The sequence below is a fragment of the Phocoena sinus genome, chromosome 1, assembly GCF_008692025.1.
Source record: "Phocoena sinus isolate mPhoSin1 chromosome 1, mPhoSin1.pri, whole genome shotgun sequence".
In the NCBI taxonomy this organism is placed as follows: domain Eukaryota; kingdom Metazoa; phylum Chordata; class Mammalia; order Artiodactyla; family Phocoenidae; genus Phocoena; species Phocoena sinus.
In genome coordinates this window covers 153,001,972-153,015,710 of record NC_045763.1, presented here as the reverse complement: position 1 = coordinate 153,015,710, position 13,739 = coordinate 153,001,972, and the positions used below count along the sequence as shown (strand labels likewise).

Genomic DNA, 13,739 nt, shown 5'->3' with positions numbered 1-13,739 from the left:
GCCCTAGCTTCTTCAAGGAGACTCTGGACCAAGCTCCCTCCCAGAACTCTGATAACACACAGGGGATGGGGGAAGGGTGAGGGAGTGGGGGGGAAGCAGGAGAGCGAGCCACGGAGGTGACCACCTACCAGGGTGGCCTGCCGCTGCGCAAGCAGGCCCAGCTGTGCAGAACAGAATCTCCCTGTCCCTATAAATAGCAGGAACAGCCCCACCTCTCAGAGCAAGTCTTTTAAAAAGCCCTGTGCTCTAGAGCTGTGACTTAACCCAGGAGCTGCCTCTGCTCTGGGGGACTCGCTTAGCCGAAGCACAGGAAGGAAGGACCACGTGGCTTTTCCAGAGTTGTGAAGGATCCCAACTGCTGGGACACAAGGTGGGAAAGCCCCAGTGTCCCTTAGACAATGGATGAGGAGGAAACAGGGAGGGAATGAGGTGGAAAGCTGTTAGGACAGAACTCATCAGCCACAGGGGTACCTCTCGGCTCCCCTGGGGTCAGGGTTTCCAAGTGCAAAACACAAAGCAGGCTTCAGGTCCCGCCCATGGAGATGTTGCTGACACTTTTTAAACCAGAAAAAGATCAAAGCTGCCCTGGAACCTACGCCATGCTTCTGTGCAGACAGTTTTCTATTTTATACTATATACTGACAAAAGTGAAATAATTACCGTCATACTGCATACTTTTTTCTTAACATTGTCGCTGGGAAAAGAGATGGATGATGGTGAGGATTGCACAACGGTGTGAATGCATTTAATGCCACTGAACTGTATACTTACAGTTGGTTAAGATAGTAAATTTTATGGTATGTGTATTTTATCACAATGAGAGAGATGTGCGGGGGCACACACACGAGGACAGGGAGGAGAGAGACAGAGGGGGAGAGACAAAGGGAGGGAGAGAGACAGAGGGAGTAACGCAGAGAGAGCCAGCAGCGAGCTAGCGAGTGAGAACAATGGAGCTTTGGGATGAGACAGAGCAGGGCTAGGCTAGCCACTGCGGATCACTAGGCAGGGTTGCTGAGGGGTCTTGACCAGGGTCTGGGACTTAGTGAGCACTAAACATCGGTTAGTATCACGACGGAACCTCATCACCACGCAGCATTTTGGGCAGAGCAGAAAGTCAGAAAGCAGAAGGAGCCCACCCCAGTGCACAAGGCCATTCGGCCATGCCGTCAACAGTGTATCCCCTCACCCCAGTTCTGTCCTTATATCACGAAGTGGGTATTCCAAAATGCCTGCCCCCAGAAGGACCGTTTGGCCAAGATACACAAAACTGGGCCTGAAAAGGAGCCTTCTCTACTAGTGTCCCTCTTCCCTCCCCAACCACGGCCCGGGGGCCCAATGTCAGAAGCAGAGGGCAGGAGAGGACTGAAGGGGTGAGTGTGGAGCAGACTGTGGTTTGGACAGCAAAGAAGAAAGGGGGACTCTATTTCTGAATGACAAGGGGAAAGGGGACAGAAGAAACATAATCAGGTCCTCACCGGAGCTGCAGAAATCTGGAGGTTCTTGCCAGATGTCCCATTTTTCCGGTTGGCGTAGCGGGAGGTGTAGGTGCGGGGGGGTACCTGAGGGGGCATGGTCTTGCTCCGGGCCACAGGTTTTCCAGGAGTGTCCTTGCCAAAGTTCAGGAGTCCCCGGCCCTCCTTCCAGGCCCTGGTGGCGTCCCGCAGCATCTCTGCATCATAGGTTGACTTCAAGTTGAGCCGTGTAATGGCATCATTGATACCGTCGTAGTCCACGGACCCCAGTAGGCGCCCTGGACCCCCACCTCCCAGCTCCTCTTCCTCTTCTAGGAGCCGATGCCCCAGCAGTTTGCCTGGAGGTTGTTCGACCAAAGAAAAAGTGTTGATGTCATTGGGCTGGGAGATCTTGGAGGATGAGGGGGACCCCTTTCTGGGAGGCAGGGGAGGAGTGTCCCAGATAGAGACTCGGGGAGGCAGAGGAGGTGGGGACAGTTTCTTCAAAGAGTCGTCTGTGTCCCCCAGTCCTGGGGACAAAGAGAGCCCCCCATCTGAACCATCAAAAATGTAGAGATAGTCTCCAGCCAGGGAGGCTTTGGGCCAGGGATCTGGGCCAGGCTGGGAGCCCTGGGAGGTAGAGTGGTTGGGCAGCCCTTCCTGTGGGGAGAGCGAGTTGTAATTGAGGGTAGGGTCAGAGCCAGAGAGACCACGTAAGAGCTTGAGGTCCTTCCGCCTTCCCGCTGGCTTGCTGTAGAAGTCTAGGACAGGCTCATCCCAGCTGATGAGAGAGGGGTCTGTGTTCTGCTTGGCTCTGCTTTCCTCCTTGTCGTGCCGAAGCCGGGACAGAGCATCATACTCCATCTGCAGGGCTTCGGCCATGGCCAGCTCTTTGCGGCTGATGCCCACAGACTCCAGTGACTTCCAGTGATCCCCACTGCCCTGAGTCGAAGACATGGTGAGGATGGGGGACAGAGGAAACAAGGAAGTCTTCTACTTCCTGGCAATGTCAGTTCTGCAGGGTTGTGGCATGGTGTCTGGGCACCTGCAAGTGAGGAGGAAAAATATCAATCATTCAGTCACAAAAAGAGACGTGTCAATAATCTGATTGGGTGACATAATCTGGGCCACTGCCTGTTTCTTGAGTGCCTACAACAGATGGAAAGAAACAGAAAGATGGAGAAAAAAAGAGATACCGAGACAACTTTACTTATCTGTTACATCCATCTACCCTTCCATTCATCTATACATGTTTCCGTTTCTGGTCCCTAAATCCCATCCTCATCTCGCTCACAGGTACCCCGAAGAAAGAAGGAGGCACCTTGTATCAGCTAAGAGGAAAAGATGGAGACAAGGGCTCTTCAGTCAGTTTAAAGAGGACGGCTCTCCAGCGTGGATGGACCTAGAGATTATCATACTAAGCGAAGTAAGTCAGACAGAGAAAGACAGATACCATATGATATCACTTATATGTGGAATCTAAAATATGACACAAAGGAACATATCTATTAAACAGAAACAGACTCACAGACATAGAAAACAGACTTGTGGTTGCCAAGGGGGGCGCGGGTCGGGGGAGGTTTGGGAGTATGGGATTAGCAGATGCAAAGTATTATATATAGGATGAATAAACAACAAGGTCCTACTGTTATAGCACAGGGAACTTTCATCAGTATCCTGTGATTAACCATAAGGGAAAAGAATATGAGAAGGAATATATGTATGTATACCTGAGTCACTTTGCTGTATAGCAGAAATTAACACATTGTAAATCAACTATACCTCAACAAAAAAATTTTTTTAATAAAATAAATAAAGAGGACAGCTCTCACACACCGCTGGTGGGGAACGTTAAATGGTACAACCACTTTGGAAAACAGGCAGCTTCTTGAAAAGGTAAGCATCCACCTACCATACGACTCAACTATCCCACTCCTAATTACTGACCCAAGAAAAATGAAAGCATATGTCCACACAAACACTTGTATACGAATATCCACAGCAGTCTTATTTGTAACATCAAAGAACTGGAGACGCGATTCACTTTGTTATAAAGCAGAAACTAACACACCATTGTAAATCAATTATACTCCAATAAAGATGTAAAAGAACGAAACAAACAAACGAACAAAACTGGAGACAACCTAATGTCCAGCAGCAGGTGAATGGATTAAAAAAAATATGATACATCCACACAACGGAATACTACTTAGCAACAAAAAGGAATTAATTATCGACATATGCAATCACATGGATGAATGTCAAAATAACTATGTTGACTAAAAGAAGTCAGACAGAGTATGAGTGTGTAGGATTCCGTTTATATAAAATTCTGGAAAATGAAAACTAATCTACAATGACAGAAAACAGATGAGTGGCTCTCTGGGAAGGGGTGGAAGGAGGGCTACAAAGGAGCACAAGGACACTTTGGGGACAAGGAAAATGTTCACTGGCTTGATTGTGGTTTCACGGGTATATACATATGTCAAAATTTATCAAGTTGCACACTTTACATATGTACCGTTTATTATATGTCAACTATACCTCAATAAAGCTATAAATGAAAAGTACAACAAAGCCCTATGAAACAGCTACTCAGACTGCACTAAGATCCTCCCAAAATGCACCGATATGAGTCAATAAAACAAAGTCTGCCAACAGGTGAGACCCGGGCACCTGACGGAGTACAGGTGTGCCGAAATACTGATTTCCCTCAGCCCTGAGGAAGCCAGACAGGCAGAGAACACCCGCCACCTGCCAGCCAGCTGCCTCTGGCCACAAGCAGCCCCTTCATTCACTCCAGTGTTGGTACCCTTTTCCTTTAGAAGCCGTGACTGGAGGCACGGTTGCAACGACAAGGCGAGCTGGCCCAGTGGTTCTCAACCCTGGCTGCACATTCGAAACACTGGGGGAACTTTTTAGAAGTACTGAAGCCCAGGTACTCTCAAGAGATTCTGATTTAATTGGTCTGCAGTAGGGCAGCGGTATTTTTTAAAACTCCCCAGGAGATTCTAGTCTGTAGCCGAAGCTGAGAACCATGGACCCGTGTGTGTATGTGTTTCAGATTAGGTTGGGGCAGGCGATTGTTTAGTAAGTGGTTTCTGACCCTTCTCACCAGCAGCTGCGAAGTTCACGATTTCATAAAATTATCAAAAATCCTTCATTTTGTTGTCCTGTTACCCAGCAGGTAACAAACATGTGAAACACGTCCTTCCTCATGACTAGAAAATTGAAAGCATCAATAGGAAAAAGGTTCAGACAGATTCGCGGGTGGTAAGTTCCATCAGACCCCAAAGGAGTTAGGACAAGAGTATCCCTCAACCTGAGGTGCCCTTCCAGGATCCTGGTGCATCCATCAGGCACAGCCTGGCTCAGGGAGTCTTAGAAAGTATTTTCCCCCAAATGGAATAGCCCAAGCCCAGCTTCAGGGCATACAAAAGCTGCTCTCTGCTGATTTCTCTGCCTGTTGAGTTTCTCCACGCTTCAACAGCTCCTTGTAGATTACTTTTTATCCACAGAGGGTAAGAGGGAGTCTTGCTATTTAAAATTGAAAGGAATCGGATGCACAGATGAAGATACCCAGAACTTGGCTGCCCAGAGCTGGGAAACGGGCCCAGGAAAAGGAGGGCCTAGTACTTTCGATGGGAGACACAAGATAAATGCTCAAAGGTGAACTGAGATTAAGCCTTTTAATCCAGAGAGCAACTGTATTTTCAGCCCCAAGCTGGGACAAGCAGAGTAGTAACACTGGCCTTAGCCAGGCACCACTGTGAAGAGAAAAACTGAGGCCATTGGAAATAATCTCTCGCGCTTTCCTGCCTCTCTTCCCTACTAACTTAACCACACTTGCATTTGGCCTCCCTTCCCTTTTTCCTTTTTTATTTATTTTATTTATTTTTTGGCTGCGCTGGGTCTTCATTGCCGTGCGCGCTCTCTAGCTGCGGCGAGCGGGGGCTCCTCTTCGTTGCAGTGCGCGGGCTTCTCATTGCAGTGGCTTCTCTTGTTGTGGAGCGCAGGCTCTAGGCACGCGGGCTTCAGTAGTTGTGACGCATGGGCTCAGTAGTTGTGGCTTGCGGGCTCTAGAGCGCAGGCTCAGTAGTTGTGGCACATGGGCTTAGTTGCTCCGCGGCATGTGGGATCTTCCCGGATCAGGGCTCGAACCCGTGTCCCCTATATTGGTGGGTGGATTCTTAACCACTGTGCCCCCAGGGAAATTCCTGGCCTCCCCTTCTCCTTTTGGTCTCAGGGAAAGCAGGTCTCCGCTTCCCACTGAGGTAGAAGCCTCCAGAGCCTCCAGGGCGCTTGCCCCACACACTGGATCTCCTCTAGGCTGATGCTCCAACTTCCCTTCCCCCTCCTGTACTTTCACCTCTTCTCCTTAACTGGGTCTCTCTCTTCAGCACATAAACATGATCAAGCTTCTTCTAGCCTTAAAAAGAAAAAGAAGAAGGAACAAAAACCAGAACCCTACAGCCTAAGCACCCTCTCTTGCCTTTCTGTCCTTCAGCTCATACCCTCCCTGTTCTTCCTTCCCTTTCCAGTCAAGCTTCACAGAAGACACACGATGTTTCTCAATTCTCCCTTATTTACTCTTCAACTCACTGTAATCTGACTTCTGCCCCCAGCATTACACTAAAATGCCCCAACAACAATGCCCAGGCCACCCAGTTCCACAGGCACTTCTATCTGCCCAGACATTGCTGCTGCACTTGGCTCTCAGGCCATTCCCTTCTTCCTTACATCCTCCACCCCCTGGCTTCCATGACACTACTTTCTCGTGTTCTCCACCTCTGTCACTGTCCTCCTCTTCCTTTGTCCACCCCTGAAATATTGGTGTTGGCTCAGGACTCTATTCTCAGCCTCTGTTAATGTGACAACCCCACTGGGCAGTCTCATCTGTTCTCCCACTCACATCACGTGCGTGTTGATGATTCCAAATGTGTGTCTCCCCCGTCAAGTTGATATGCCCACCCATATCTCAAACCCCAGATGTCCAAAACTGAACTATCACCTTCTTATTTCCTTCCCACAACCTTCTCCTCCTTCCTGGTTCCCCATCTGGGTGAATGGCACCATCCAGTTACCCAAGCTAGGAACCCACCAGTCATCCTGGATTCCTCCTTCCTTTTCACCCCATATCCAATCCCAAGGCCTGCCAACTTTTCCTCTTAATACTTCCCAAATCTAGTCCTTCCTTCTATGCTAACTGCTGCTGCCCTAATTAAAGCCGTATTTTCTCCCACTTGGGCTATTACAATAGCCTTCAAACAGTCCTTCCTCCTCCTAATCTTTCCTTCTCTAAAGCTTGCTCCCCAGAGCAGTCAGAGGGCTCTTTCTAAAGTGTAAATCTGATCATCTCACTCTCTGCTTAAACCCCTTCAAAGGCTCTCTATTTGATTCCTTTACAAGGCCTTTATCACCAGCCCCCATCTCACTCTCATCTCCAACCATTCAGAACCACGCATTTGATACCTCCTCAGTGATTCCGTGCAGTACCTTCCTGCTCCAGGGCACGCCCTTCCCAACTGCCAACGCTCTTTGCCTATGTGATTCTAACTGCTCAGACTTTGCTCTGACATCAAGTTCTTCAAGAAGCCCTCTCTGAGCCTCCAGATTCAACAATGCGCCCCTCCTTCATGCTCCCAATAGCAACCCGTATATACCTCAAATACCATCTTGAAACATTTTATTCAAAATTAAATGTGTATGGGGCTTTCCTGGTGGTGCAGTGGTTGAGAGTCCGCCTGCCGATGCAGGGGACACAGGTTCGTGCCCCGGGTCCGGGAAGATCCCACATGCCGCGGAGCGGCTGGGCCCGTGAGCCATGGCTGCCGAGCCTGTGCGTCCAGAGCCTGTGCTCCGCAACGGGAGAGGCCACGGCAGTGAGAGGCCCGCGTACCGAAAAAAAAAAAAAAAATTAAATGTGTATGAATCTGTCATCTCCCACCAAGATCCTCAAGTTCCAAAATCACCTCATTTCCACTGAGGAAAATGTACTTCAGCTGGGATATAAGGGTAGAGCTTTCTGGTGGTAAGAATTCTCAGACATAGAGATGTGTGATCAGGATGCAGGTGGGGTCCTTCCCTGGGGATCCTTCAAAGGTAGGACTGGGTTTCAACTAACAGGACCAGGTTTGGCATCTGTAAATGCAGGTGGGTAGATAGACAAGACCCCCACAGAAAGTGCCTTCCAGCCCTGGGATTCTTTGATTCTGACCTATGGATTCCCTTCAGTCACATTTCTCAGAGGACACCAAAGTTAGCCCTGGGAGGAAAGAGAAGAAAGGCCCGAGGGGGAATTCCCTGGTGGTCCAGTGGTTAGGACTCCACACTTTCACTGCTGAGGGCCCGGGTTCAATCCCTGATCTAGGAACTAAGATCCCACAAGCCACACGGCGCGGCTGAGGGGAAAAAAAAAAAAAAGACCCGAGGGAGATCCAGCAGGCCCAGCTCCTAAGGCTCTTCCTAGACTGGAATTCAAACACGGAAAGCTGAGCCACCCCTCTCTAACCACCGGCCCGCTGGCTCCCGGCCAGGACACCACCAGACTGTCTGTCAGCTGTGCAGAGGAGGCCCAGCCCATCTTGCACCCGGGGCTACACCGGCAGCTGCACCTTCCAAAAAGTGCAGTGCTCTGCTCGCTCTGGTGCTGAGGGATCCATGGTGAGGAGGCAGGACAAGCAGCATCCCCCGCAGGACCAGGACACCAGGACCGGGAGAGCCAGCCCTAAGGTGGGGTGAAGGTTCAGGGCAGCAGCCAGGCACAGGGGAAATGCAGAGAGGGAAAGAAGAAAGGCAGGAGCAACCAGTCCCAACCACCGGCAGCTAAAGGGAGCCGGCTTCTGCCCGGAATTTCATCTTCCAGGAGGGGTGGGGATACACAAAGTATTTTAGGAATCAGAGCCTCCTGTTTCTTGCCTCCCCCATTCTCTTCCCCAGTTCAGCTCCCTCCCTGCCAGGCTCTGCTGGGTTGACAAATTCTCTATTCCCTGAGTCCTCAAGGGTTACTAGGGATTCTGTAAGAAAGCAAATATCCATGTAGGTCCCAGGAAAGAGTTGGGGTGGACGAGGGCCTGGGGTCTCTGCTACTCTGCAGCTCAGCCAGGAAGAGAAGGCTGGGGCCAGGACCGCTCTGTCTCGCAACTCCACAGAGCACCCACACACTGTACTCTACGTGAATGACACCCTCTACCACAACAAAGGGAATGGTGCCTGCTGGAGTTGTGCACCTTGGTGGCCCTAGCGGCGTTCTCTTCTAGTATCCATCTCTCAGAAAGTAGATGGAAACCATCTGAAAGACCATTTTCAGCCAGATTCCTTTCACCACCTGCATGCACTAATTGTTAACATTTCCCCACATTTGAGCACACTCTCTCCTTCTCTGCTTAACATTTTCAAATGTTAAGATGCAAACTCTTCACTTCTAAATACTTCAGCCTGAATCTCTACAGAACTAGGACATTCTCTGATGTAAACACAATGCCAGTTAGCACCCCAGCTAAATTTAACGTTGACAATACGTTAAATTGTAATTGTTATTATTTAACAATAATATTATCTAATATAGGGTCCACATTTGAATGGTTGTAATTATCATCTGGAAAGTTCTTCAAACATACAAATTCCTGGTCCCTCTCCTGGAGGGTTTGATTCAGTGGGGTGAGTCCCTGGACTCTGAACATTTCAAAGCCCCTCAGGCAATTCAGATGTGTAGCAAAGTTTGACACCAAAGACTAGGGTTTCAGAACTACCAGGAAGACAGGATGGAACTGGGGAAAGGAACCCCAAAGAGCACCAGGCAGTCAGCTGGTAAAGGAAGAGGGCGTGCTTATGGCCAAGCAGGTCGGTGCCAGGGTCTAGACGGCACCAAACTCAGCCCACACAGCTGCCAACAGATGGCTGGAGGTCACGGGGGGAGGAAGGGGGTCAGGGCAGAGCCACACAATGGCTCAGAGTCAGAGCATGGAGAGAAAGGAGAGGGCACTCCCTCAAGTGAGTTGGCTCTGTTCCATGCCTGTGCCAGAGAGGGAGGGGCCCCAGGGTCCAGCGATGACACCAGCTGTGGGTGGAGAGGGCTTCCTGTTGTCTTGCTGGACGGTACCGTATGAGAACTACCCTGCTTGGGACAGACTAATGGGTCTCGGTCATCTCCCCAGATCCTGAGCCACAGAGCCGGGTTCTTATGGGCGGTGAGTACCAGCTACGTGCCAGGTACCATGCTAGACCCAGAAGTATTCAGATGACCATGGCACAATTCCAGGAAGCTTACAGTCTAACAAAGGTGACAGATGTATCATAAATAATTCAATCTCCCCTTTCGGGCACAAAGCAGGGAACCTTGCACGTCCCGACCCATCTTCACTGAGCAGGGGAAATGGAGAGCTATCTAGAAAGGTGGTGAAAAATATGGAGGGTCTCAAGCCCCCAGCCTGTTAGCAGTTTTTACTAAGGGAAGATGACTCAGTTCTAGGACTGCCCTAGGAAGAGACCTTCAGTACCTCCTCTCAGGACAGAATGGTTCAAGGGGTTAAGGACTTAATCCCTTTGGCTCCCAGAGCTTTCTCTTCTGAGAGGACCCTGCCCCTATCTACCCCCAGCACCCACACTTACCCAGACCCCAAATCCCACTGGTTTTGCAGCCAGGTACCCGTCCCCCACCCCTCGCTCCACACGCTGCCGCTCAGCTCCACCTCTCCCCTCCCACAGCCCCAGCTCCAACAGGGAAGTCAGCGTGCCCTGTGCCAGGAACACGACCCCTCCAGCGGGAAGGCATAACAATAAGTCAAGTAGGTCAGCTCCCTGCCTCAAACAGATGTGCAGCTGGTCCCTGCTTCCGTACTGAAAACCTACAGGTTTTATACAGCGCTACAAGCTTCTTTGATGTCAGGCCCATCACTGAGTCACACTCACCAACAAAGTCCTTCTCTTGTTTAACTATGTTCTCTCTGTGTGGTTCTCACTTAATCCAAATGTGAGGAGACTCAATATAACTGCTTGCATTTTCTTCCCACTCATACAGCCCCTCTCTAGCATCCTCTCAGCCAAATTAAAGCAGCCCCACGTGGTTCAGTTTTGCTACTGGAACTTACTTTCCGTTTCTCTCTTTCCTGGGCCTACCCTGGACTCTCCACCAATTGAAGCCAAAGTGGACGCAAGAGTTAATAAAGGGCTCTCTGGGTCCTAAGAGAGCAGAGGGACAGGAGGCTGTGTGACACAGTTACATCAGTTGGGTTTGCATTCAGAGCCCTGAGTCTTCGGTCCCGGTTCAGAAACCATTTGTGCAGCTGTTCTGTTCACACACCACATACACACACACACACACACACACACACACGGAATCCCTGGAGATCACAGCTCCTAGCACACACCCTGTAGATTTGGGATCTGGGTACGAAGAGAGTCAGTGATGGAAGAGGTGAGGCAGCTCATGGGTCCTCGCAAAACTTTCCTTCCTAGAGTTGGCGATTAAGATGGCAGGGACCAGGAACTGGCAATCAGCTGAATGGAACGTTTGGCAAAAAGGAAAGAAAGGTCTTGGCCAGGAACCATCCCAGGAGCCAGAACAGCCACATCTCCCCTCTGTCTGGTCCACACTTCCTGCTTTTTCCACCCCCTGTCCTCAGCCACCGCAGCCCCAAGATCCAGGCCTTCTAGTTCAGATCGGCCGGGTTTCCTCCAAGGAGCACGGTGGTTAAGAATTACTCTTCCAGTTTCCTCGGCCCTCCAGAGAAAGCTGGTGGACAGGACAGCAGAGGGAAAGAGGAACTCCCAGGATGACCTTCCCTTAATAATCTTGGCCTCCAGCTGAGAGGACTCCTGAGGAAACTTCTCTACAGACAAAGTTCACACCAGCCCACCCACATGAGAAAAACAGCCTGCCATTTGCAAAGAGCAACATCTAGGAAGCCTTAGCCTCTCCGAGGGTCCTGTAGACTCCTGAAGCATAAAGGAAGCCCCTCTGGGAGGAGGATGTAAGGAAGTGGGTGGAGGAGGGCATGGGGACACGGCAGCCCTTCTCCGTGCCACTTGCTTGCTGCAAGCCAAGGGCTCCTGCAAGGCTCGGACTGTCGCCTCTGTCACCTCCAGCTGAATCTCCAGTCCAGCTTCCCCAGCTCATGCCCTTCGGAATCTAGTTCTCCAGGATTCCTTCGTGGGCTGGGAAAACTCGCTAGAGGAGGCCAGCCCATTAAGCAGAATCCAGAAAGCAGGTCACAGCTGTTCCCGTCCAGCCGGGGCACCAAAGCGAGGACCCAAAACTCCAGCAAGGCTCTGCTCTGCCTGGAGGACTCACCGGAGGGGAGAGATGAGAGGCAATGTCCTCCACCTCACGGCTCAGGTCCAGACTCCCCAGGTCCTCACAAGCTAGATGGGGCTAACCCATCAGAGTCTGCAAGGAGGAAGGAGGCAGCCCTGAGCAGACTACAAATTACAGCCCAACCCCATGGCAAGGGGATGGGGCTGTATCTCAGGGTAACTACAGAGGCATCAGACTAACCAGAGTCTACCGAAGAATGCCAGTGAGACCATCCTCCAAAAGAATGACATCTTTGCTGGGAATCAACGCTCTGATCTTTAGGGAGTGTCTCCAATTCATTCAGTTATAACAATTCTTTGGTTATTTTCTGGTAGCACCTTTCTCAGACATCTAAAAGGTAATCTCTCTTCTCCATGACAGGGTCCTACTGTCTAGTAGAATGAGGCCCACAGAGGGTCAGCGACTTTGCCCTGGGTCTCACGGTGGAGCCACAGCAGAGTCGGGAAGGGCCCACAGGACCAATGTGGGGAGGCTACTTGGTGCTGGGCCTCAGAAACAACCCTGGCCCCAGCCCTGCGCTCCATCCCATGAGTACACACTTGGCACTGAATGTGCCAGAGCCTGGGACGAGAAGGACCGAGGGACTTGGTCCCCAGAACAATTCTACAGAGTAGAGAAGGTGGGGCCAGCAGCCCCAGTGTAGTGGCACTGCCTGTGCCAGGGGGCAGGGACAGGCTGTGTGTGCAGCTGACAGCCACCTGCTCGGCTCGGAAGAGGGTAAAAGGCAGTCGAGCAGAAAAAGACTGAGCCAGTCATCCAAGGGAACCTCGGAGGAGCAAAGACCAGCCGCCACAGCATGCCCAGGGCAAGTTCCTTCCTGCCCTCCTGGCAGGGAGGCTCTGCGCCACTGTCCACAAGCACTGCCCACTGTCCCTCTGCCACCACAGTCCCTAAACTAACGATCTTGACATGCTGTCTGATAACAGAGAATATCTGCAATCAGTGCTAACTCCCCAAATCGAGAAAATCCCTGATAGACTGCAGTCACTCCCAGGGACCCAGAGCCACAGTAATCACACAAACTGCACACCTTCCCGCACCCTCCGACTCACTCCCTCATTAGCTCCCTAAGGGCAGGAGAAGCAGCTGGCCTAGACACCACGAGGTGACAGCCTTAGCGCCACTGGCAAAGAAGCCTGAGAAAAGCAGACGGAAAGTTGGGGTTTTTTTTTTAAGCAATGAAGTATTTTTTTTTCTTTAAGCTTTTAAGTTCAGACGACAAATCTTATTCTATCTATAAACCTAATAATTTTTTTCCCACAACTCACACACACACACTGTATTTTATTTTTACAAGAGATAAATAAACTGACACCAAGCATTGTAAATGGATGACCGCAACAAAGATTGCAATTACCAAACACGAAACACACTCATACTATGTCATGATATTGACATTCAGTCCAGGAATCCTCCACTGTAACGGCTCCTTTACTTTGCAGTGAAAATTGATTTGTATATTTTTTGCCTCTGAGTAGAGGAAAGTTGAACCAGAAGAAAAAGGAAAACAGGGCCTCTAAGCTCCAGGGGCAGCTCTGGGCCTTCCCTGTCCACATTCCAGCATTTGGGGACAGGTTGGGCCAGCGAGGAGAGCACCCGGGAGGGAAATGCCAGGGAAGGAGACTCCAGACACAAGAGCCCAGGAGGGCTTTTGTCCAAAGGTCACCTAGCTTCTGGACAGCCTCAGGGACAGGTGTTATTTCCTAGGTGAGGGCAAAGTGGAGAAGCCCTGGGGTCCTCACAAACCAGGGTGGGAAAAGAAAAGGGTGTCAGCTCTCAAGTAGCCCCCTTCTTTCAGACCAGAAAAACACACACACACACACACACACACACACACACACACACACACACAAAAACAAAACACCACCAAACATCTGATACTAATTTACACAGGGGTGTTAGAGGCCAAAGTGTTAGTCCCTCCCAGGGACGTTTGCATTTAAAAAGCAGAGTCTGAGGAGAGGGGTGCTCAA

At 50.5% G+C, this 13,739-nt stretch overlaps 1 protein-coding gene across 2 annotated transcripts in view; it reads right to left on the bottom strand.

The window, feature by feature from the left end:
• Positions 1–13,739, bottom strand: part of PIK3C2B (phosphatidylinositol-4-phosphate 3-kinase catalytic subunit type 2 beta) — a 61,696-nt gene that overhangs the window by 38,607 nt on the left and 9,350 nt on the right. Inside the window, exon 2 of one of the 2 annotated variants that reach the window (XM_032638933.1) lies at positions 1,476–2,496. In XM_032638933.1, coding sequence (XP_032494824.1) covers positions 1,476–2,408 — 933 coding nt within the window. In that variant the 5' untranslated portion in view covers positions 2,409–2,496. Of the gene's footprint in view, positions 1–1,475; positions 2,497–13,739 lie in introns of those variants that run through there. The other variant, XM_032638941.1, reaches the window with a different exon arrangement.